Source organism: Mustela putorius, unplaced genomic scaffold (genome assembly GCF_011764305.1).
Source record: "Mustela putorius furo isolate JIRA1106 unplaced genomic scaffold, ASM1176430v1.1 tig00003901_pilon_pilon_pilon, whole genome shotgun sequence".
In the NCBI taxonomy this organism is placed as follows: Eukaryota; Metazoa; Chordata; class Mammalia; order Carnivora; family Mustelidae; genus Mustela; species Mustela putorius.
In genome coordinates, this window is record NW_025422049.1 from 8,792,535 (window position 1) to 8,815,950 (window position 23,416).

Here is a 23,416-nt window from a genome sequence, read left to right on the forward strand (position 1 = left end):
GCCCTCCCTGGCTCCTTTCTCTAAAACACATACATTTTTTTAAAAAAACATTTAAAAATCTACAGACTGATTATTAGAATTTGTAAGAATTGATAGTATTAACAAGGATGTTAATAAATATACATACACACACAACTGTATTCTATACACCAGCAAAAAACATAAGAAAACCCATTTTTAAAAAGGCAACATTTACAGTCACATTTAGAAATCAAGTGTCCAGGAAGAAATCCAACAAAAGCTGTACAAGACCTATGATGGAAAGAGCTATAAATACCTCATTGAAAGGAAGTAAAGAAGACCCAATTAATCCCGATAAAAATCCCAATGGCTTATTTCAGATGTTTGTTTTGACTTGACAAGTTGATTTCTAAATGGTATAAGGCAAGGCAAAGGGTCAAGAGGACCGAAGACACTTCTAAGGGCAGCACTGTGGGAGGACTGGCTCTACCAGACATCAGACCTTATTATAAAGCTGTAGTGATTAAAACAGTATAGGGCTAGCACAAGGACAAATCCGTAAATAGACTAGAAAGCCCAGAAATAGACCCAGACCCAGATTCTTCATTTATGACAACTGTGGCACTTCAAAGCAGAGGGGGGATTTTCAGTACATGAGTAGCATTCTCAATAAATGCTATTTGGGATAGCGGGCTGTCTGTATGGGGAAATGAAGTTGGGCTGTTCTCACACCATACACAAAAACCACTTTCATGTGGGCTGGAAAGGTAAATGTGAAACAGTGAAGCTTTTAGAAGACATAACAGAATATCTTGATGATCTCAAGGTAAAAGAAAAAAAGATTTCTTGGGCAAAACACGCACAAGGAAAAAAAAGCCACTAACTATAAATGAAAAGATTGATAAATTTCATTGCATTAAAACAAAGAACTTGTAAGTTCTTTAAAGGATGCCATGAAGAGAGCAAAAAGGCAAGCCACAAGTGGGGGAAGGTATTTTTAGCACACATGACTAACGGGGGCTTGTGTCCACAACATACATAAAGCTCCTAGAAGTCGGTAAGAAAAAGAGAGATAACCCAATCAAGATGGAAAAAGATTTGTATGTACCAGCATACATAGAAACTTCTCATAGCAATGTTGTCCATAACAGCTCCAAACTAGAAACAACCCAAATATCCTTCTGAAATAGAACAGAGGAAGAAACTGTGGTAGATTCATACAATGGGCCACTATTCATGAATGAAAATGAACAAACATCACCAGTACGCAGTAACGTGAATAAACCTAATACTGTGGAAAAGAAGCCAGAACAAAAAGAAATATGTTCTGGATAGTTCGATTTATATGAAGTGTTTTAGAAATAGGTAGAACTAAATTATACCATTTAGAGATGCATACATGGGTAGGCCCGGTAAAACTGTTTTTAAAAAAGAAGAGAGAAAAATCAAGAAAGACAGTGGCTTCAGTGGGCAAGGGGCAAGGAGATGTGATCCAGAAGTGGCCCACAAGGAGGCTTGTGGGGGTCCTGGCCACATTTTATTTCTTGAACTGAGAAGGACTGTACGAGTATCCTCCCTACAGAATTTTGTTAAGAGAGTACAATTTTAATTTTATGTACTTTCCACCATGTGTGTTTCACAATTTAGAATGTTTCTCACAAGTGTGATTTGCAGGCGGATTTGGAAACCATTGCCATGAGCTCCTGCAGCAGCCAAATCCAGAAAGTCCCACTTTCCCAGTAATTTGAGTCCTATGAATCTGAAAATTTGTTACACACCTTAGTCAATGACACTAATGATGATGACGATTGAGGAATCTGTACCTGCTGAACTGTTTTTTCCTGAGAACTTCAAAATTGGCCTTTTGTAAAACAGCAGTGGCATCACTGGCTAATTCACTGCAGTAAATACTGACATTTAATGAGCAGATGAACGAAACAGACCCAAAAGGAAACAGCAACTCTCAGCAAGAACTGTGATTAAAATGCCCCCCGAGCTGAGTGGTCGCAGACGGGAAGGCTGCCAACAGACACTGCATAGTGACAAAATAGTGACTGTTTTGAAATAATTCAAAGTTCAGATGCTCAGAAGATATCACCTTTTAAGACTCAAGTCGCTTCTATATTCGGGGCTATGCTGCTCCTCTCCAAAGAATGATGGAGTAAAGTGACAAGAGACAAAGGGAGTATATTTCTCTTGCGGTTCTTGGTGTGTGTAATACTGTTTTTCAAATAAATTAACTTCATGTATTACTACTGAGGAAATTAAGACTCAGGTTAAGGGACTTGCCCAAGGTCACACAGCTAGCTAGGAGGTAGCAGGGCTTGGGGTGTGAAGTCACACCTTGTTCCCCAGCTCATCTTCCTTCTCCACTATATGACACAGCAGCGACAGCGTGCACACCTATATCTAGAACAGACATCATCCATCTGTGTGTAGACATACCGACAACACAGTTCTCTCTCTCCCCATTCCAGAGAGAGAAAGAGAGAGAGAGAGAGAACTCTGTATATAGAGATAGAGCTAGATATAGGTATATACTTGAAGTCCTCTCCATTTTATTTACCACTAGGTAATGATTGCAGGAAACACTTGAGGGAGACATTTATAAATCAGAGTAGAGTCAGATTTTCTCACAAGAAAGCATTTTACATTGTCACAGTGGTGGAGTAAACAATAGTAATAATAAATGCTTTCAGTTACATGTCAGCCCAGATAAAATGGTTGGCCTGTCTAGAAATAGCTATCTTTTCCCACCAGTTACATCCTTGTATTGTGTTCTTTTGCTGCTATCAAAGGAGAGCGAAGAGGGAATGAGAAGGAGGGGGGTGGAGAAAGAGAAAGAAAAAGAGAGAGGGAAGGAAGGAAAGAGATGGTGGGGCCGACTCCTTAACACCCAGCTATTTGAGTAGCTAAAACTAGGTTAAATACAAAGTTTTCATTTCAGTTGACAAAGAGGTCACTGGGCCATTAGGTAACTGGTTCAAATATCAAGCATTCTTGTTCCACATCTCGAAATATCCTTGTCACCCCAAAGGCGATGTTCCACAACAGCCCCAGAGGGGGGCCCCACTGGCAAGAGATTCCAGCTGGCTAAATCTCAAGGGGTTTCCAGTCACGAAAGACTGGGGGGCAGAGTTCTGAGGGGTTAGAATTAGGAAACAACTTCCCTCAACAGAGCTCTCCCAATTCAGCCAGGGGGACTTGGGAGACAGGGAAGTGTCTCATTACGACACGCTCCAATTCTTATCCCATTCACTTTTTCCACCCTTTTCCCTGCAAGATGTACAAGAGGCTCCTGGGTTTTCCTCTAGAGTCGGATGAACTTCGCACTCCAACTTGTCTTCTACTAACGCAGTGCCATAGGACTGGATTTCATTCTAGAGACTTGCAGAGGAGGTACAAATGTCTAGTTTCATGACCCAGTAGATGGTTTGAAAATATCTCAACCCTCAGACACCCTCTCCCCCAAAGACACATGAGGGTCATAATAGAACCGGACAATAATCCTAATGACAATAAAAAGGAAAAAAAATCACTAGAGGTGGAAACAAGGAACTTTGACAAGACTGTATTCAAACAAAGCATGCACAAGAAACAGCTTCTGTCAACATCTGATTTCTGCCTTACAGATAAACCCTGTTGGGAGGGTGTTTCTGACCCAGGACTATAGTTTTTTTTTAAGGTTTTATTTATTTATTTGAGAGAGAAGGAAAGAACACAAGTGGGGGGAAGGGCAGAGGGAGAGAGAGAGAGGCAGACTCCCCGTTGAGTGAGGAGCCTACATGGGGCTCGATCCCAGGACCCTGGGATCATGACCTGAGCTGAAGGCAGATGTTTAACTGACTGAGCCACCCAGGTGTCCCAAGGGCTACAGTTAAGAGCCTTGCGGCCAGAAAAGCTCTCTGGACTTGGTGGGTTCCTCTGCACTCTGAAGCAGCTGGGGTCCCCTTAAAAGTTACCAGCCTATATACTACAGCTACCCAAAACAAAGATGGGCTTTTGTTTTGAAGTCTCATTTAGAACAGAGGGGCAGGATAAGGGAAATAATGGCTTTTAAGCTCAGGGTGAGCAAACCAGAAGGGGGTCTTATCCTCTTGGTGTTTATTTCTTGGAGCAAATTTCTAACCCTTCTCTGAAGCCCCCTGTTGAGATCAGGGACAAACAAGATGAAAGGGAGAAAGCAGAGGAAACAGAACAAAAGAACTCCAACCTCAGGATTCTGAGCCCTCGGCAAAAACACAAACAGGATGAGTCTGTGTGTTTGATTTTGCGTTGGCTGGATGCTGGGAGGAGTATTAAGGAGGATACGTCCAGCCAAAGACCTGGACTTTCTGAACAAGCTAAACGAAGTCTAGCAAAGTCTGACACCTGAAAGACTGTGGCTTAGAGGAATGATGGCGGAGGTCCCCTTCTCTGCTTGGAAGCAGACGTTCTGCCTCGTATCCTGGCTCCTCCATGACCCACCTGACGCTTTGTTGTGAGGGGGACGGGGAGCTGGTCAAAGGGAACTGGTAACATGACCCACCACGCTCTCACCTACTCCACCTAAAACTCCCCGATTGTATCTGGAAGGCTTTCTTTCGGTGCTGCTGTATTCATCTGCCGAACAGTTCATTTTCAGGTCTGCCCGAGCTCAGAAGCAAATCTGACAATTCGATTTTTTTTTAAGATTTTATTTATTCATTTGACAGAGATCACAAGCAAGCAGAGAGGAAGGCAGAGAGACAGAGAGGAGGAAGCAGGCTCCCCGCTAAGCAGAGATCCCGGTGCAGGGCTAGATCCCAGGACTCTAAGATCAGGACCCAAGCCGAAGGCAGAGGCCCAACCCACTGAGCCACCCAGGCAATTATTTTTAAGAGAAATTATTTTTAAGAGGAAGAAAAAGTACATGTCCAGGTAATGGGCTCCTTACTCATTTTTATGCGTACGGTAAAAGTCCTCCCAAATACAAAAGCACATGATTGATATGGAAGGCATACGTGCTTGCAAAGGGCAAGAAAACACTCCAGGATCCTTGGGGGTGGCGCTGGACCCCACTGTGTGGTAGACCACAGGATTTTTCTTAACATCTCTTGGGTCAACCATCTTAATAACTTTTATACAAATGTCTCAGCCTTCTTTTAATGCTATTTTGGGGGGAAAAAAAAAGCACTTTTGAGAATCTACCGAAATCTGTGGACCTTTGGAAACACACACACACACACACTCTCTCTCTCTTTCTCTCTCTCTCTCTCACACACATACACATTTTTACATACAACTTCAGGGAATTCACAGATCTTTTAGAATCCATACAAAGAACTTCCTCAGGGGTCCGTGGGCTTAAAGAATCTCTGGTCTAGAAAAAGAATTAACATACATGGAGTATTTATTATGTCCGGCACTATTCTAAGTGTGTTTTAAATAGATTCTCTCGATTAATCATAACAACCTCATAGGCTGGGTACTACTCTTCTCTATTTTACTGATGACAAAACAGTGGCAGAGAAAAATCACTTGCTCTAGGTCAAACAGCCAGTAAAGTGGCAGAGCCAGGGTTCAAGCCCAGGCCATCTGGCTTTGGAGCACCTCCTCGTAGCCACAAAGTCACAGCTGTGAAAGGAACCGAACTAAAGTCCTTTTTTTCACACAGCTTCCTTTTTTCCCGAGGCGGGTGGGCAGGTGTGTGGATAATTCGCTTCCCCACTGGGTATAAAAGGGATGCCTGGCCAAGTGATATTGTTCTGCTACTGTTCAAAACGAAAACCAGTCAGGCCCTCCATTTGGCTTCCAAAGAACAGGCCTATGGCATTGACATTAGCCCTTGAGCTTTGGGATCTTGATCTAGTAGGTGAGACTGGTTCTAGGGTCATGAACTCAAATATCTACAAGGTACCAGGAAAATAATGCAAATATGAGACACAGGCAATTGAGAGAGAGGGGAACCATGGCCAACTAGAGAGTGTCTCTCCTCTCTCTAAACATTCACATTTAACAACAACCCCCTCCACCCAAAAAAAATCCCATGAAGGCCAAACCAAAGACATTCAGAGTGTGGCCCTGAGTGTGAGCTCTGAGGAGACCATTTCCTTCCCACTCTTTAGGTATCTCCAAGTCAGGAGTGTAGGGAATATAACCTGTAAGCAAGGGACACAAGCTAGCCCACGTGACCAACAACAGCGTGATTTTCATTCTGTTAGAACCATGCTTTTCCGTGCTAACCAACCGAACATAGGTCACTAGCCCAAAGGTCCGGACTCCCCAGAAGAAGCAGCCTCGGGCAATAAGTGATAGCCCCCATCACATACCTCATACACAGGGCGCATTCAAGGTCAGACGCATCGACAAAAGATGGCAGTGGAGCACTGACAGCAGCCTCGGCCCCCTGCTCAGCCAGAGGATCTGTGATTTAGAAAGCAGTAAGTCAGAGATGGACCAACCTTACTTTCACAGACAGCACTTCTGAGGCAAGAGAACCCCATGGGTGTTTCAGCTTGCTGCTCTCAACCTGCCTCCCAGAGGGTAGATGCAGTGGCCACCCGAGCCACCGGGAGTGGGATACCCGGAAAGAGGCTTCGGGAGGCTTCCGGCAGCCCCACAGGAAGAAAAATGTGAGTCCTGAGCCAGGTCTTCAAGGCTGATACTGAATCCCAGCCCTGGCAGCCTGTCTTGGAAAGACATGAGGCTGCGGCTGCTGCTTCTGATGCCTACCACTGGGCACCCAGCTGGGAGGGAGGAGGGCAAGGCCTGGTCACACCACCCCGTGCCTCCATTCCTAGAATGGAGACGAGGGTAGGGGCAGGTGGGCCTGGGAAGAGGCGACACCACCAAGGGCGTGAGGTGTCAGTAGTCGATACGGGCCCTGACCTTATGCCTTGGCTTTTCCTTATTATTAGTGAACCCCAAAAGTGTGCTAACAACCATGTGGGCTCTTTCAAAGGCCTCACGGCACCCCGAGGTGGCACAGCTCGGTGCCAGAGCTGGGCCACACGCCCAGAGTCGGCAGAGCCCGCCGAGCCCCCCATGGAGGCTAAGTGACCGGTAGATGCCTGTGAGTCCCGGCCCTGCCCCCTCCAAGCCCCTTTCTCCCTGGGGAGAGTCAGTACCTGGCTTCAAGGCTTTCGCAGGCACCTCTGGATCTCGTGTTTCAATTTGACAATGCTTCCTTTTCTTTTCGTGGCATTTGCCAGCCTTGGTGGAGGCAGCTTCTGCAGAGGCCGCGTCCCCCTTCTCCGCCTTGTCTCCTGCCTGGCCTTTCTGGTCGCCTTGCTTCCCCTCCCCCTCTACTTTAACTGGGTTTGCCAGGCTGCTGCGGTCTCCCCCCGCCGCTGCTTCCTCCTGACTAGAACAGCGTGGGAGCTCCGGGTTGTCCTGGACGGAGAAAGAGCCGAATGTCAGTATCACCTTAGGACCAGCATCATCCTCTGACACTGCTACCGACTGGGGACAGAGAGAAAACTACGGAGCCCTGATCACTGAGTAGACACACAGCTTAATTGGGGTGGGGGGGCAGTCAGAAGACATACTTCCTACTTCCGACCACCAGCATCGGCAAAGAAGGCATGCCGGGCCTGGGTGAAACGGAAGAACTTCCCTAGGCAAGGATAGAAAAGCGCGTAGAGGACAGACACCTTGGGCTGTGGTGAAGGGAACAGATAGAGAGTGGGGCACCTTCCCCTCTCCTGGGCAAATCTTTCCCCAGTTACCACCTGAGGGAAACCAAGGCACGCAGTGAGCGTGGATCCTATCCCCCCATCTCCTGCCGCTCTCTCTGCCACTTCAGGCTATCTGAGAGCCCCACCTCCAAAAGGACTTTCGCTAAGGCTTTGGCACAGGTGTGTTCACAGGCCTGTGGAGTTCCCTTGGGTTCCAGAGCTCTGCGTTATACCGGTCAAAAGAACTCCGTGTCATACTAGCCAAAAAACAAACTACTCTTTTGACTAGATTTTGAGTGAGATGTCTGAAAAAGAGACAAGTCACTTGGCAAAACGACCAATAATGTCTCTAGTCTTTTCAAGACTTTTTGTCCAGGAGAGGGCATTTGAAAATGGATCTAGAAATAAATCCAGTGACAAGGTGCTTGCAGATTTATCTGGCGAACCCTGAACTCTGCTCTAAATCCATAGTCTGCAAGTCCCCAAATGCTCATGTTGTTTTCTTTCCCTTCAACCCCTAGCCCCTCCAAATGGTAGACAGATGGAAAATGGGGAGTGTGTAGTCGGGAGAGAACGGTGAGATGAGAAGAAAAAGGATATGGGTTTTCTCAGTCTCTAACCTGGGGAGATCAGGGGACCTGCAGCCCCAGAGCGGTGTGGCACCCTCCACTTCCTCTATGCCGCATCCACATGGGGGTACACTGCTTTGCAATGCAAAGTTTATGTGGAAGCCCAATTCCCCTTTCCCCACAACTGGCTCTCCCTGGAAAGCCAGGGGTGCTATTTTCCCTCACTTCTGATTGAGCTAAAGTGAGAAGTCACTCCAGGCACTTCTTCAGGCAACTATGAGCGTTCTCAGTCATCTACTGATGATCTCAAACATTACTGAAATGCACTAGGTGTTCTCTGACTTCTGAAGATACTCGGTTCGGCCCCGTTTTTTGTTTTTGTTTTCTTAAGAAAGGCACGCCTGCATTTTATTCCTTTTTAAGAGCAGGGAGAGAAGCAGGGAAAAATATAAGTTTCCTGCCTGTCAGAGAACCCAAGAAGCCCTGGAGATCACAGGGCTTCCACACAGGGGAAGAACACACGGCAAGGATTGGTGCGTGCAGGGAGACCATTGCCTCAAGGTGCCTGGGTTTTCAGGGCTAAATTCTGTCTTCAAGTCTGGACTTCTGAGCCCCAACTTCTGCCCACTTACTCTCTGCTGAGAAAGCCAGGACCTAGAGCCCATTCCTCCGTGGTTCTGTTTTCTTGTTCCCAAAGATGGGCACAAATACCCATCTCCCTCCCAGGGACTTAACTCTTCCCAAATTGCTTCCCTCTTCCCAGCTGCCACTATGTCCTGGAAGTCTACTGATGTGTAAGACTCCGTGGGGGAATATAAAATTACCTCTACTTGGGGATCAAATGGGGCTGTCTTTGCACAGGGAACTCAGCTGGTGCTCAAAGACCAGCAGCTTGAACAAACAAAAAAAGCAGGAAAGGAGGGGTTGTTAGGCCTCTTCCCAGGCTCCACCCCTAAGCTGATAAAGCCGCCTGGATTGAATGGTTCCAGGGGAAGCGGGCCTACTCCTACTCCTTTTTTTTCTGTCAAATCTCTCAGCTGGATCTGATCAAGAACTGAAAAATGAAGGTAATAAACCAAACCCCCCTGGGACCATGCCTGAAATCCGGTCTTATCTGTAAGAAATAACCTTCTAGCAAAGAACACAACCACTAGTGAATCCATTTCTTCCTTCTCAGGAACCGAAGGAGAGGTAGGGCTCACTCCCACGTTTGCCCACACAACAGCCAAACGAAGCATCGCGAGCGAGCTGGGTGAGTTGAGTTTTACCTGTGACAACTTTGGTAGATTATGACTGGTGCCTTCAGTAGCCATTGATTCTACGTGTTCCTTTAATCTAGGGTGAGGTGCCAACAACTTCAGGATATCGGGAAAATGTTCCTGAGAGTCCCCCGGGACTGATGGTGAAAAGAAACTAAGGAGAAGCTGTGACATAAAACAGAAGACTTCACTGCTTAAGTTTCTACAGGTGCTTGGGTGGTGGGGGTGGGGGAGGGGGAGGCAGGGGCAGGGGACACAGCTCGCAGGGTGAAACTCCAGGGAAGCAGCCTGGAACCAGAGACCCCAACGTACCAGGGCAGGGGGCCTCAGTTTGGCGTGCGCCCGAGCTACCTGGGGAGCTAATGAACACCCCAGGTTCCAAGTTCCCACGCCTGGCTCCCCCAGGTCTGAAGTGTGGCCCTAGAATCTGGATCTCAAAATGGCATCACAGATGACTTTGTCATCCTAGCCAAGTTAAGAGCCATCACTCCCATGCTACCATTCCGTAGAAATAGCTGCAGTGGGAATTCAAGACCTATCTAGGAGGAAAGACACAGAGAGGTGAAGGCAGGAGGCAAACAACATGGCGGGGACCTGCAGTCACGTCCATAGCAGCCCCGTGGGTAGAAGCCTACACACATCCTCTAGGTTCCTCCATGTCTTCCCCCTACCAGCCCATTCTGCCTCCTCCTCCTCGGACCAACCTCCTTGGACCTTTAATCCCTTCCACAGTGAAGTGGTGGGAAGAGCAGAACCCAGCCTCTCCTCCCCCATTCTGGCCTTCACTCCTGGGTAACTTCAGGTACTGGAGGCGCGCAGGCTCCTGTCTGGGGCAGGTTTCCCTTGTGGTTGGAGAAGGTGGGGAGCAGGGGAGGTGGCAGGTGAAGACACAGAAGACCCAGTAGGGTCTGGGAGTCAAGGATATGTGTTCTCGTGCAGGCTTCCCCACGAGCTGCCCACATCCTTGCTTCAATTCTCCCCTGTGCCAGCACGGGTTACAGACAGACGCGTGGACATACTGTATGTAACACAAAACACAAGAAAGCAGCTCACTTGGCTTCCAGCACACATGGAAGTGTTTACCATTGCGCAGCCGCTGCGGTGTCTGGAGACCCACTAAAGGGCGCTCCACGCCCTTGCTCAGGGGAACAGGCTATGAACTGATCGAGGGAGGCTGACAGAGACTCCGACCAAACTCTGTCCTGTTTCATTTGTCCCCTTGCTGGCCCCTAGCAGTGCCTTCACAAGGCTCTTTGAGATGTTATCACTTTCCACAGAGCCAAAGCCTGCTCAGTGTCCAGCGCCAGCTCCAGTGCCTCAGCTCGGGCCCCCCGATGTCACTGGTCCATTCGAGTTCTCTGCTGCACCATAACGGAGCACCTTACACTGCTCGGTCTTGCCTGAGTCTCAGATCGTGCCACACACCTGAGTCTTTCTCCTTAACCAGGTGCCCAGCTTCTGGAGGCCCATGACCATGTCCAGTACATACTCATCACCCCGGATGGAACTGAACTGAGACACTTATCCATCCCAGGGCCCAGGCAGAGGCCAAGCGTTCAAGTCCCAAATCCTCAGACAGATCGCAGTTTCCTTCCAGCTCTGGGAAACCCACTTCCCAGGTGGAAGTTGTTTCTAAAGGAGTGAGGCGAGGAGGTACTCACAGTGCCCCGGGGCCACAAATGCCAGCTTTCAGAGGCCCCTCCTCCCCAGGAACCAGAGCTGGCCTTCCGAAGCCCCCCTGAGGGGCCCAAAGGACCAACCACTTCTGAAGTAGTGTCCCTAGGATTCTCACCCAAGGAGCACGGGGCTTGCTTGCCGGGAGGAGCACCGGCTGATGTATGCAAGTGTTGAGTCACTGTGTTGTACACCTGGAACTGATGTAACAGTGTGTGTTAACTAACCGGAACTGAGAGAAGAACTTTTGAAAAGAGAACATGGTGCTTTTCAGTGGCAGCCGCACAGCATCCCAAGGGACACGGTTAAAAGGGCAGAGCATGGACGGGGGTGGGAAGGGGGCAGAGGGGAGAAATTGAAGGAGACAAGGCAGAAACAGCAACAGCACTTCGCTTCTTCCCTTCACTACCTAAGACTGCATTCTAGACCTTCCCAGAGGCTTTGGGAAACAAAAGTTGGGGTCAACACTGAGTGAGAATAATCATTCCACACGAAAGAAAGTCATTTCCACTTCAGTGTCAGCCTTAGAAAGACCTGAATGGGTCAAGAAGGGGAAAGAGAGAATCCGAGGTAAAAACAAACACTAAAAAGAAACCTAGGCCTGGGAGTGCCTAAGGGAGCCGATTCCTGCTGAGTGAACCTGGACCACCTTTGTCAAATCTTCAACCCTGAAACTGGAACAGGACAGTAAGTAAGAAAGGCCGAGGGCCCTCGGGGTTCGTATACGGCTGCCATGGCCTCATCACAGTCAGTGGAAATTCGCCTCTAAATTCTCCGCCCCGCTTCAGAACTCCAGGACACTCATCATGGGCATATGTGCCCTTGTGTTGTCTGGCATTTTTAGTGCACTGTATGACACATGCGGGGCTGGAGGGTCCTTGAGGACCGAGACGGTGGCTTATGCCTCTTTGGGTCTCCAGAGCTTAGCATGGCCCTTGCCCCTATCCCGTCAGGCGGTTGAGGAAGTGACACTAGCAGGTCTACAAAAGTGGCTGGCAAGAGAGGTCGACCCAGCTGACGACACCAGAGCCTCTCAGGCCAAGTAGGAAATGGAAATGGATGAACAGGAGTAGAGAGACCACTCGCCCCTGGATCTGACCCCTGCCTCTGCTGGCCTTTGCACGCTCTGCCCCCAAAGTCAAGATTCTTCTAACCAACCTTTGGCCATCCCCCGCCCCCAGAACCGGATGGTGCCACTGCTGCTCTCCACCCCACCCCCTCAGCGAGCATCAAGCCCCCTGGCATGTCCTCCTGGGACGAAAGAATGGTGGAATGGCTAAGAAGGCAGACCCTGGAAGCAGATGGAGTTGGGTTTACATGCCTTTTCAGCAATCACCAGCTACATGATCTCAGGAAGTCATCAAACCTCAGCTTCCTCATCTATCTCCTCGGTAACGTGGGGGATAAGTAACCGCAGCTACCCTCATAGGAATGCTGTGGGGGTCAAATTACATCCTCCACAGAAAGCCCTAGCATAGTGCCTGGTACACTGGAAATGCTGGATAAATGTTAGGTGGTGTTATTATTATTATTATTATTTTTATTTACACCATGGACCACACTTAAGATTCACAGCCTGGAGCAATTCTTGGCCACCAGTACTCCTCTCAAGGACACCCTGTCCACTTTTAAACCAGGTCAAAGCAACCTTCCAGAGAAGAAATCTGTGCAAGGTGCAACCTCCAGAGCTTGGCTTCTCCTAGTTCACTGATGATGCTAAAGATTCCTTTCTGGAACCTTCAGAAAGCAATCCTTCTCTTGCTCCCTTTCTTCACCCACGGCTCTGCCAAACCTCGCTGGGACAGAGGCACTTGAGACAGGTGGTGGACCAGGGGGAGGAGCACAAGGAGGGCAGAGGCCACCACTGACTCTCAGCATCCGACTTCCGGGCCAGTTAGCCCCACCGTGAAAGCACACTGTGGAACAGAAAGCACTGCACTCCCAGAGCTGGGGACGCTTGAGCCCTTCAGGAGGGTTAATGTTTCGTGAATTAACAAAACGAAACAAAACCACCACATTCTCCGGGGATTCAAGAGTTGGAATGACGGCTTGGATTATATCGTCATGGTCCCTGACTTACATTCGTGAGACAGTGTGTGTTCTATTACTAGTGAAGACTGAAGGCTGGAGTTCTGCATATAGCAGGGGAGATGGTAACCAGCATCCATTCCTGGCGAGGAGCTCACCCGGTGGGGCGAGTGAAGCTGTGACTCAGCCAAAGCAAAGTTCTACAACTCTGGGAAGCCCCGCAGCCCTGACCTCTCTCCATCAACAGCCAGATCCTCCTCAGTGAGCCGCCACCCCCATGTTAACTTGTCTGGTTTGCTTTGGGTGGTTTTCCTACTCACAACCCAGACCTGGACTAGAAGAAGCAAGAGTATTCCTCGGAGGCTCCTCCAAAAATGCGGGAACGGCTCCATCGGATTGCACATGCCAAGAGGATGGTGTTTCTAGGCAATTGGCTCTTGTGTCTCCTTCCTGCCCCCTTAACCAAGGGAGCCACCCACTCAGGGCCCTAAATGCCAGGGACGGCAGTTCCCTCACTTCCCTCTTTGGAGAAGACAGAGAAGTGGGAGCCCACTGGGCAGCTGGACCTGACATCATCTCAACTCACCCTCTGGGCTTCAGATCTTGCTCTTTTGTTCTTTCCATCCAGGGACACACAATACAGAAACTCCCTTAGTGCTTCCTCCACCTTGCCTAAGGTGGCTAAGGCTTGTGCTTTTCTGAAGTGTGCCTGGAAGAAAACATTAACATTCAATCTTGTTCTTATTCACCTACCGACTTATTGACCCTAGCCGAACACTTAATGAGCAGTCATTACTGTGTGAAGGGTTTTAGAAGGACTGCCTTTCTACCGTCCTATCATGTAGGCAAAAGTTCTGAAGCCCATTTTACAGATGAAACCGAGACCCAGAAAAGTGACTTGCCCAAAGGTAGTACAGCTAGTAAATTGTGGACTCAGGGTTTAAGTCTGGGACTGGCTGATACCAAAGTCCAGTTTCTTAACAACTGTGCCAAATGACCTCCCACTGCCCCACTGTTGTAGTGGGGGCACTGCCAAACATAGCAAGAACCCTCATTTAAGCACGTACTAGTCCAGCTTCCAGAACCCACCCAGAAAGGCCTTTCTATTAACTAGTCTGTCAAGCAAAGACCTAGTCCGCATTACTGGCTGAATGATCGCCTATACTTGCTGATCATTTTTCAGAAGAGGCCCAAGGAAAGGACATGACCTCCCCAAGACCTCAAGGTATAATTAGTGGCAAAGCTGGAACTAGAACTGGGGTGTAGGACCCCCAGAATGCTCTTCCCCGCAAAGCTGATTTCCCTTCAGAGGGCCAACCAGAGACTGAGCAAATGCTTTCCCTCCTGTGGGCTCAGCTCACTTCTGTTCCCTTCCCACACCTTTAAAATGTATAAAGAAGATTTGGGGGCACCTGGGTGGTTCAGTTGGTTAAGCATCTGACTCTTGGATTCGGCTCAGGTCCTGATCTCCTGGCTTGTGAGATCTAGCCCTGCATCAGGCTCCCCACTTGGTGGGAGTCTGCTAGAACATTCTCTCCCTCTGCCCCTTCCCCCCACCTTGCATGTGCGCTCGCTCTCTCTCTCTCTCTCCCTCTAATAAATAGACAAATATTTAAAAAAAAAGTATAAAGAAGTTTTAGGGCTCTCAGAGGTCTCTGCCCAACTGTCTCAGCAGAGAAAGTCTTGAGGTAGCAGAAGAGCATCCTGGGGAAGAGGGAGGAGCAAAAAAAGAGGTGGAAAGATGGCAACATTCTCTCCGTGCCTTGGGACAGGTGGCCATTGCAACTTGGCTGGGAGGGCGTTGCTCTTGAGTCATCTAGGGTGCCCTTCGGGGGCCCCCACTCTCTTGCCTCTATGGCTGACCCTGAGTCTAACTTAGAGAAGAAAACGATCCAGGTTGCTCCTGCTGGGCACTCCCAGCTTCCCCTCCTAACATGCTTCTACAGACCCTGGGGTGGTGTCCTCTGGCTCTGGCCTGGCTACAGGCTCCATAGGCAGGGATCTGCCTTCTTGAGCTGTGGCCTCTGCTCCAAACCTCTTGAGGTCCTCTCCTATGCCCCCCACCCTCTTCCTGGAGCCTAATCTTAGCTGATACCTGGGTATGATGATACAATGATGGCTTCCTTCGTTGCTCCTCCCAGCACCATTTACCAGGGGTCCCCTGGAGAAAGGCTTGTATGACATTTCAGGACAGCTAGAGGGGATAAGTGTTGGGAGACCAGAGAGGCCTCTAGGACCCCTCCAATCATACCAAATAGCAGCCCACATATTCCACTTGCTTGGGACAGCCAGCCCACCCACTGAGAGCTGTGGCACCTGCAGGATAAGTTATAATACCACCGCACCTGGCTGGACTGGCTGGACTAGGGCTGCAGGAGGTGTACCTCGCCCCTAGGGGCATTGTACACAGAAATGATGAGAAGTATGCAAATTGGGGTATGGGCTGGTTTTGAATCATATGGATCAGTTCAAATCTTCTCTCAACCCTCAAGACAATACCATTTGTTCTCTGCACTGCCTCTCTGTTTACCCCAGCAATTTGGGGAAATGAAACTCCTGTTTACAACTTCCACCAACTCTGATTTCACTGGGGAAGTCACTTTTCCCATTTCATCTTAAATGGTCCGCTACTCCTTAGCCCTGCTTCCCACTGCACCATGAAGGCTCCCACCCTTAGGCCCTAGGTTTAGGGTGGGAGCAGAAGAAGCTGCAAGGGAAGTCTTACCCCCAGGCAGCTTCCTGACCTGCACAGCTATAAAGCAGATATGTTCTCACTGAAGCTCCTTTGGGTCAGACACTGGTGACTTTTAGTAAACCGTAAATCTGTCCCTTGGGAAGGAGCACATACCACTCCGCCATAACCCATGAAAACCTTCTCATCAAAGTACATAAGAGCTTCCCTCTGACACTAATGGCTCAGCACGCAGGTCCACAAATGCTTTATCTGAGGTTCCCAGTTCCAGAAGCAGTCTGATAGTCCAAAGTTTCACAAGCTCGGCATCAGAAGTTATTGGGTGGCAAATATATATGATATAGAATATGTCATAGTCTCCATCTCATTTAGTGTGAATTTTCATGTAAGGTACGGCAGAAATATTAGTGTGTATGATTGTGGGATGTTGTCCAGAGCTCCCGGAGGGTGCCACCTAGTATGTGGTCTTTCTGAAATCAGAAATATTCTGGACCCTGAACACTTCTGGCCCCATGGGATTCAGATAAGGATCACAGATCGGAACCTGGGTAAGGTGGGTTTCTGAGGTGGCATCCTGGGGGCTGTGTAGAGAGAACATTACACCAAGACCCAGCAAACGGCAGAGCTCCCAGAATGGCCTCTCGATCACGCTCACCTGTGACCCTCACACCACATTCCCCAGGAGGCAACTGGGGAGAGAGCAAGAGCAGTGCTTTGCAACCCAGGACCCTTGGGGTCCAGAAAGTGAAGCGACTTCCCCATGGCAATTTAACTTGCAAGTAGTAGAGCCCAGGCTCAAACCTAATCTCCTAAACAAAATATGGATACGTGGCTAAGGGCCAGTCCTGAGGCCAGAGATACAGAAAGTGACACTTTGCTTCCTAGCATCCTGAGAGGTGTCTAGCCTTTCTCCAACCACCCTTCGTGCGACCTAGATGTTTGGGGATACCAGCAGGTTGATTATATGAAAGACTCGAAATAACACAACCAGCCAGCAATACTTCTCTCACATTCCTCTTTCTACTGTCCCTGAAAATGACAGACCATATAATGCTATGTGCCAGGCATTGTTCTAGGCATCCTACATATATTAGCTCACATAATCCTCACGAAGGAGCCTGTTAAGTAGGTGCTTTAAATACCCCCCCTCATTTTATAGATGAGGAGATGTGGCACAGAGTGGTTAAGTAATTTGCCCAGGGCCACACAGCTGGTGGAAGGAGCAGAGCTGGGGCATAAACACAGGCGGTTTGACTGCCAAGTTCATGTGCGAAGAGTCACAAAGCCTAAGCTGCTCAGCAGACCATCAGGTGAAGAAGTAAAGTGGGGAAGAATCCAGTTCCCTTGCAGACCTCTGAGTCACCCTTCGCCAAGGGATCCCCAGCTCCTTAGCAGAGCCTTTTCCCTGCTCTGTTTGAGCTCTAGTGCCCCAAACCCTCAAGAAGGCAGCTGTTCCTGCCAATTCCCATCTATAGCACAGCCCATTCCCAGCCTTCCCATTCCACTCACCTTGAAACCCAGTGGGCGGAGCTTACATGCTATTTCTGCATCATGCAGCGCGTCCTCATGAGACTCCAAGGTGAAATAAATTTGAGACCGGTTGCTATAAAGCAAGTGGTCATTTGGAGCTGCCAGAATGAGGAAAGAAAAAAAAAAAAAAGCTCTCATTAGTGGTCCCAGGGCAAAAACTAAGTCCTCTACTGAGAAAGGGTCTTGAGCAAATGGCAAGTTATCTAGGATTTTTCTACTGGGGATCCAAAGGGTTAGGCTCCATTTCCAGCCCTGATGTTGCCCTGCCACACTACCCCCTGCTTCCCAGCCACTCTGGGTCTGAGCTTTCCCAACTATACAGAAGTAATTTTTTAAGTATGTTTACTTCCATTTATTTATTTATTTATTTTGACAGAGAGAGGAGGAGCAGTGGGAGAGGGAGAGAGAGAATCCCAAGCAGGCTCCACACTCAGGTCTCCATCTTATAACCCTGATATCATGACCTGAGCTGAAATCAGGAGTCAGATGTTTAACCAACTGAGCCATCCAGGCACCCCATAAAGAAGTGATTTTTGCTTCTTTCTCAAGTGGTTCTTTAGTGGGCCTGTGGGGTCAGCGATGCATTAGCCGCTCTGACATGGGGCAACCCTGGCCCCCTCATCGCGACTATGCATGGCTACCCACGGGCAGCCTGGCTTCTGAGGGAGGTATCACCCATGAGGAAATGGGCCAGGGAGGAGAGAAAGGGAGGTGGCCAGATGTGACCCCCCAGGCTGCCCACCAGGAAGACAAGTCCAGGTTAGTCTACTCATGACATTAGCAACACCTGTCTACCAAGCCCAGTGCCTATGACGTTCTCTGAATGCACTTGCAAGGCTTTGTCCTCTCATTAGATGGCCAAATGTGAGTGAACCTGAACAAGGCTGCTGGGAATGAAGTGAGCTTGGCTCTCACTAACACTTTGAATCGCTAGATGCCAGGGCTGGACAGGCCTTTAGAGATCGCCTGATTCAACCAACCCATTCTTCAGATGAGGAAAATCAAGCCCAGGGAGCAGAAGGCATCTGCTCCGAATCATACAGCCTGCCGGTCAGACCTTGGAAGCGTTGAAGTTGGGGCGGGGGACACGTTCCTTTTTCTGAAAGGTGTGCACTACGCAGAATAATAAGGGGACAATGGCCATCTTTCAGCGCAGAGATACTCACCTACTGGGGAGGCCCCTTACCTCTTAAAAAGGTAAGGCTGTCACGATTGTTTTCACCCTGATGGCTCAGATTAACAGAGGTGAAGGAAGAAACTCCCAGTGGAAAAGCGGTGGCAGCAACAAAGGGGGAGGAAGACAGCGGGGAGGGGCTTTCCTGGCCCTTGAGGTATGGCTAAAAAGAATGGAACCTCCCTTGGAGATCTGGGTTTAAGTGACCTCCATTGTCTCCAGGTTGCCCCGCTCCTGCCCAGGGACTGGGCTCCAACAAAGTTCGCGAGATTTTTCCCCAGGGCCATGCAGAGGACTTCCTTGGGTCCCCATTACCCGCTGTCCAGACGTTAGCAGAGTTTAGAGTGTATGCCATCCCTTTTGATCGGCGGCACTCGCCAGCCCCGTGCCGGCTCCCACCGCGCCTTGCCTGCGCACAGGACGTGCGGGGGGGGGGGCGGGGGGGGGCGGGTGTATTACCTCGCCTGGCAACCTTGCACCGCCAGCCCGCGCTCCTCCCCCTCCCCTACTACCTGTTGCAAATTCGGGCAGCGAGTCAACACGTGGAGCCTCAAGCCCTCCCCCGCCTCCACCCGTCGGAGTTGGGCTCAGGGCGCCCTGGGATCTCCAGAGCCCAGTCTGCCCGGCCCTGCCGCCTCCTCCCCGGCTCGCTTCGCCGGACGCCGCGCCCCGCCCCGGCCGAGCTCCGGGCGACCGGCCAGAGCTGGGCACTACCCGCCCGCGGCTCGGCAGCCACTTCCTGGGTTGGGACGCGCGGAGGGTCGGCGGGAGCGGCTCCTCGAGGAAGCTCGGGCGCCCCGGTGCGGCCAGAACCGTGGGGCTGCCCACTTTGCCCTTGAAGCCGCCGAGCCCACCTGTCCGTCCTCCCGCAGCGCGCGGCAGCAGGGGACCGCGACACGCCCCCATCCGTGGCCAGCCCGCGGTCCCCGGGGATTCCCGAGCACTTGCGCCGCCCGGTCGCCCGCCAGGTTGGCGGGGTAGGGGTGCGAGGAGAGGGCGCAGGCGGCGGGCGGGCGGAATGGGGGGGGGCATCTATTTCAGCCAGGGATCGTGTGATAGGAAGCGGTGACAATGAGTCACAGGGCAGCGGGGCGCGAACGCTCCCCTCCCCCCGCACACGTTCGCGGGATGGTTTCCGAGGCGAGCGTGGCCCACTTCGGTTACCTCAGCCGTTACACAATCCCGCCCGCGCGGAGGAGGGGCCGCCCGGCCCGGGCCGCTCGCGGCCCTTATGCAACCAGTGCTCTCCTGACCTAATTCCACGCCGGACCCACCCCACCGGGAGCCGCGGCCCCGGAAGGGCCGATTCCCGCCATCGCGGCGGCCCCGGGCCCGGGCGCGAGCCGCAGACGCCCGCGCCGACCGAACGTCGCGGGTCAGCCCCGGCGCCAGTGTGGGCAGGGTGAGAAGTTCCTCCGCCCGCGGGGAAGGTGCGGGCAGGTGCAAGAGGAGCCCCGGCGCGCGGAGGGAGAGGGCGGAGGGACAGACTTTGGCACCGCGCGACCCGACTCAAGGAACGGGACAGGGTGGGGGGAGGAGGGGGGGAACACAAAGATGCGAAAGGCCCGCGAAAGAGACAGAGAAACGGTGACCCAGACAAAAGCTGACGGAGAGACTCGGGAATCCATCCCACGGGGAGACACAGAAAAAGACAAAGAGCGACAGGGACAGACAGGGACACTGAAAGGGCGAGAAATGGGTAGCGACCCAGACCAAGTTAGAGTCCGAACTCCAGACACCGCTCCCCCACTCCAGTCACGGCTCGTTCCCCCCCCCCCACCTAAGGTCCCCAGCGCCCCCTGGGCCCCGGTCCGCCCCCCCAACACCCCGCCGCGGTCCTTCCCCCCTCCCCTCCCACCCCCCGGCCCGGCCCCGCGACGCCGCGGGCTCACCTAAGCGCACCGCCTCGTTGTACTTGAGCAACGCCGCCTCCACCTGGTGCTCGCGGTACAGCCGGTTGCCCTCGTGCCGGAGTTGCGACGCCCGTGCGGGGCCGGGGAACAACTTGCCCAGGAGGCCGCTGAGCACCACGTTGACCCGTAGCGGCGGCGGCGGTGGCGGCGGCGGTGGCGGCGGCGGTGGCGGCGGCGGCGGCGGCGGCGGAGGCGCGGCGGAGGCCGCCGGCGGCGGCTCAACTCGCCGGATCGCGCGAGCCCTCCCGGCGGCCACCATCAGCGCCGAGAGCTTGACCCCGCACAGGGCGCAGCGCCGGTCGGCTGCCCGGCCGCGCTCCAGGCACAGCTTACAGAAGGTGTGGCCGCACGACAAGGACACGGGGTCTGACAGAAACCCATGGCACTTCCTGCACTTGAAGCCGTCCCACACCTCGGTGGCGGCAGCGGCCGCTGGCGCCCCTGCCTCTCCCGCCGCCGCCTCACAGCTCGCCGCTCCGCTCCCGTCCGGGGGCGCCGGCGGCAGCACCTCGCCCTGCGGGACGTTCTGGGCCAGGCAGCGCACCAGTTGTTCCAGCTGCTCGGCCACCAGCTGCTGCCGCTCGGAGAGCTGTCGGTACACCTCGAAGGCTTCCCGGAGGCGGCCCCCGGACGCCAGGGCGTCAGCCTGCTCGAGCAGGACTTTGTACTCGGGGGTCGAGGGACTCGGAGGCGGCTCCTCCGGCTCCGGCTCCCGAGCGGCCAAAGGTGCGGAGCCTTCCGTAGCCGCCCCCGGCTGGGGGCCCATGCCTGCGCGGGTCTCGGCTGCCGCCGGATCCGCCAGTTCTAAGTTGTTGCCGCCGAGCTCGGCGGTCACGCTTAGCATCTGTCCGGTCTGAAGTGAATCCATAGAGAGAGAGACAGGCGCGCAGGAAGAGGCGTCTAGGGGCCGGAGACCCAGAGCAGAGAGCAGGGACTGAAGAGAATTCGGACAGCCACCGCCGCGCTACCGCGCGCCCCTCGCTGCCGCGCCTCCGCGAGCAAGACGCCGGCCGCCTCGCGCCGACTGATAACTGTCCTGTCTCAGCGAAGTGTTATATAAAACAGTACCACGTGACGCGCCGCCACGCCGCTCATTGGCCGGCTGCAGGGAAATTGTTACAAAACCAGACAGTTTTGTAACAGTGTTGCGATTGCTTCTTTTGGCTTCGCTTTTCTTGGCGTCTTTTTGAGGCTGTTTGTGTTTATTCTCCTCTTTATTCCCACACCCCACGATGTGGATGCTTTTCTGAGGAGAGGGAAGGGCGAAAAAAAAAAATCCGAAGTCTTCTCTCGGGTTTCTCCGTCAGCGGAGCCTACTCGATCCCACCTTCAAAGCCGCGGGCAAACAGGTCTCCTCAGCCAGCCGTTCGCCGGCGGTCCCCCCGCCCCCAACCCATCCCTCGAGACGCAAAGACCCCGAGCGGCGCAGCCCGCCAGATCTCTGAGACGCGGAAGGCTCGCCCGCCTAGGGGCTACGGTTGACGGTTGACGTCTGCGGAGGGAAGCGTGCTGGGACGGTCCCCGGGAAGCCCACACGCCCCTCTCTCTCCAGTTCCGGCGGCGGCTCGTGAGCCTTGGGAGCCGCGTCCCGGCTCACATTCGGGGTCCCTAGCCGCCTTCCCCGGGGAGTTCCCCCCCAAAGTTAGTGAGTGTGGTCATCCGAAGGCGCTTCTGTGCTGGGAGCCAACCGAAGCAGCGGGCCCGGGAGAGTTCGGTTGGACCGCGAGGGACCCGTCAGGAAGATGCGCTTGCCGGACGGGCCCCAGGGGTGGCGCCTCGCGTGCCCCGCGACTCGCGTCTTTCCCGCCAGCGCCAAAACCTGCTGCACGTGGCCCTGGGCAGGGGGATGGGGGGCACGAGAGGGGCTCCGGGGAGAACCACGAGGGGGCGCGGCCACGAGAACTCCGCGGGGATCGGCAGGTCCCCTGGGAGCGTAGGCGACCCGCAGGCGGGACCGGAACCAAGAGCGCTCCTCCCGGGAAAGTCCGCGCGTCCCGGCGCGCTCGAGCTGCAGGCAGAGCTGCCTCCAGCTTCGCGGCCCCGAAGCGCCGCGGTCTCGGCCCCGGCGCGCAGTGGGGAGGTCTGTGTTCAGGCCGGTGTGCTGGGCTCACAATAGCCGTGCTCCCTCGAGGATGCCCCGCTTCCTTCCAGAAGGCCCATGTGCACTGCTCACGCCATCTCTCCCCACCCAGAAGTTGACAGGAGCCACACGCGCAAAACGAAGAGGCTTCAAGACCTAAAGAAATAACGCATGTCCCCTGGGGCCTTGCTGCTGCGAGCAGGGGAACGGGGTCTGGGCTTGCCTCTGGCTCCCAGAGCCTCCACAGCCTGCAAGCTCTGAGCAGTGCCTGGAGCCGCGCTCAGGGGCCCAGCGTCTCCCCCAGCATCTGAAGACCTCCAGCTGGCTCCCGCTGTGGCCATCTCTTAGTTGAGGGACCTTGGGCAAATGACCTAAACTCTAGGAACCGATATTTGGGGTTCTGAATACATGTCAGGGATGACCTTAGTCGGGATCAAGTCATGTTTCAGAGCTGGGCATCACAGGGCTCTGTCAGGGCTCTGTGTCTCTTTAGGTTGTCAATCCCTCCAAACAACACCAAAATTAAAAAAAAAAAAAAGTACACCGTCGTGCAGGGATTTCTAGAGCCTTTCTCTAGAGATACAGGACTGGGGAAAGGGTCAGAGGGGAGAAGGAATGCTGGGGACAGCGGCGGGGGGTGGGGGGAGAACAAGAAAACAAACCAAGGAGCTCAGGATGTAGCCATAAAGGCATAAGGTGCTCAAAGGAAAACTTGGCTTGCAGCTCTAGCTTTGCCATGACTTGCGAAGAGAACTTGGGCAAGTCCTCCATTCAGGCCTTAGTTTCTCCTGATCATCAAGGTTCTCTCCAGCCCTCGCCTTCAGTGACTTCTATCCTAAGACTGAATTTCATGATAGCAACTCAACCACTTTAGTAAAAGACTAGTCCAGATTCTGGGG

The 23,416-nt window shown here is 52.4% G+C and overlaps 1 protein-coding gene across 6 annotated transcripts in view; it reads right to left on the minus strand.

The window, feature by feature from the left end:
* LONRF3 (LON peptidase N-terminal domain and ring finger 3) overlaps positions 1-21,483 on the minus strand; it is a 38,860-nt gene extending 17,377 nt beyond the window's left edge. For 2 of the 6 annotated variants that reach the window (XM_045068254.1, XM_045068253.1), the window contains exons 1-6: positions 20,417-21,483; positions 17,330-17,448; positions 13,715-13,837; positions 9,436-9,591; positions 7,050-7,314; positions 6,252-6,345 (exon numbers count right to left, since the gene is read on the minus strand). In XM_045068254.1, the coding sequence (XP_044924189.1) occupies positions 6,252-6,345; positions 7,050-7,314; positions 9,436-9,591; positions 13,715-13,837; positions 17,330-17,448; positions 20,417-21,305 (1,646 nt within the window). In that variant the 5' untranslated portion in view covers positions 21,306-21,483. The remainder of the gene's footprint in view (positions 1-6,251; positions 6,346-7,049; positions 7,315-9,435; positions 9,592-13,714; positions 13,838-17,329; positions 17,449-20,416) is intronic. The other 4 variants (XM_045068256.1, XM_045068255.1, XM_045068258.1 and 1 more) reach the window with 2 other exon arrangements.
* Between the last annotated feature and the right edge of the window lie 1,933 nt (positions 21,484-23,416).